The sequence below is a fragment of the Nematolebias whitei genome, chromosome 3 (genome assembly GCF_014905685.2).
Source record: "Nematolebias whitei isolate Nwh7 chromosome 3, NemWhi1, whole genome shotgun sequence".
In the NCBI taxonomy this organism is placed as follows: Eukaryota; Metazoa; Chordata; class Actinopteri; order Cyprinodontiformes; family Rivulidae; genus Nematolebias; species Nematolebias whitei.
Window position 1 is genome coordinate 34,287,861 of NC_056500.1, and position 1,228 is coordinate 34,289,088.

Consider the following 1,228-nt stretch of genomic DNA (forward strand, 5'->3'; position numbering starts at 1 on the left):
TATACACAATAGCTCTATAGCTCTATTTCTATAAACTGAGGTTATTCAACGAGCTCTCTCCAACAACTGGAGGAAACTGTTCAGAATGCGAAAAGATCTGAGATTTTTTTTTTTTTAATAATGAAGGTCTAATGGTAGCACTTACATGTTTACAAAGCAAAGGAGACAAAATAAAAGGAGAAAAATATATATACATTAATGGAAACAGTGTGAACAATCACAGTGTGTGTATGTGTGTGTGTGTGTGAGAGACTTACTTCCACACGTGCCATCAGGCAGCAGCATGTACCCATTAAGGCAGTAGCATTTGTAACTCCCGTATGTGTTCATGCACCTGTGCTTGCAGGGCCTCGGCTTCAGCCCGCACTCGTTCAGGTCTGCAGACAGAGATAGATAAGGTGAGTGGACAGGAGGGCCATCCTCATTTATGTGTGTGTGTGTGGGGGGGGGGGGGGGGGGGTGTAAAGAGGATGAAGTCAGCTACTTACTTGAAGCCTAACCAGTGTGTTTGTGTGTGGGTTAGAGGTGTCTGCTTGTCTGTCTGTATGTGCATTAATAGGATAGGATGAGACAGAACTTTATTGATCCCGCAGGAAATTGTTGTGCCAGAGTTTCAGGAAAAGGAACATACACAATCCATCCACCATCCATCCATTATCTTTACCCGCTTCTTCCACTTTGGGTCACGGGGGTCACCGGTGCCCATGTCCAGCAATCACTGTGCGAGGGGCAGGGTACACCCTGGACATGTCGCAAGTCCATCACAGGGACACATAGAGACAAATAAGACAAACAACCATTCACTCTCTCACTCACACCTAGGGACAATTTAGAGTTACCAACCAGCCTAACATGCATGTTTTTGGTCTGTGGGAGGAAACCGGAGGACCCGGAGAAAACCCACACAGGGAATCACACAAGAAATAAAAAATAACAGAGAATATAAAAAATAACAGAGAATATAAAAAAATAACAGAGAATATAAAAATACCAACAATTAAGGTCTGAAACAGGTCAGGTGCAGACAGATACATTAAAATGTTTATTGTATAAGAGTATTACTTTTATTGTCCTATAGGGGGAGGAGTTGAAAAGTTTGATTGCCACAGGGAGGAAGGACTTCTGTGGTGTTTTGTGGAGCACCTCGGTGGTCTCAGTCTACGACTGAAGGTGCTGTGGTGAGTCCAGTGTGTCATGCAGTGGGCAGTCCAGTGTGTCATGCAGTGGG

At 44.1% G+C, this 1,228-nt stretch overlaps 1 protein-coding gene across 2 annotated transcripts in view; it reads right to left on the reverse strand.

Annotated features, from left to right (window-relative positions):
• npnta (nephronectin a) overlaps positions 1-1,228 on the reverse strand; it is a 110,102-nt gene that overhangs the window by 37,454 nt on the left and 71,420 nt on the right. For both annotated transcript variants that reach the window (XM_037698225.1, XM_037698224.1), the window contains one exon: positions 258-377. In XM_037698225.1, the coding sequence (XP_037554153.1) occupies positions 258-377 (120 nt within the window). The remainder of the gene's footprint in view (positions 1-257; positions 378-1,228) is intronic.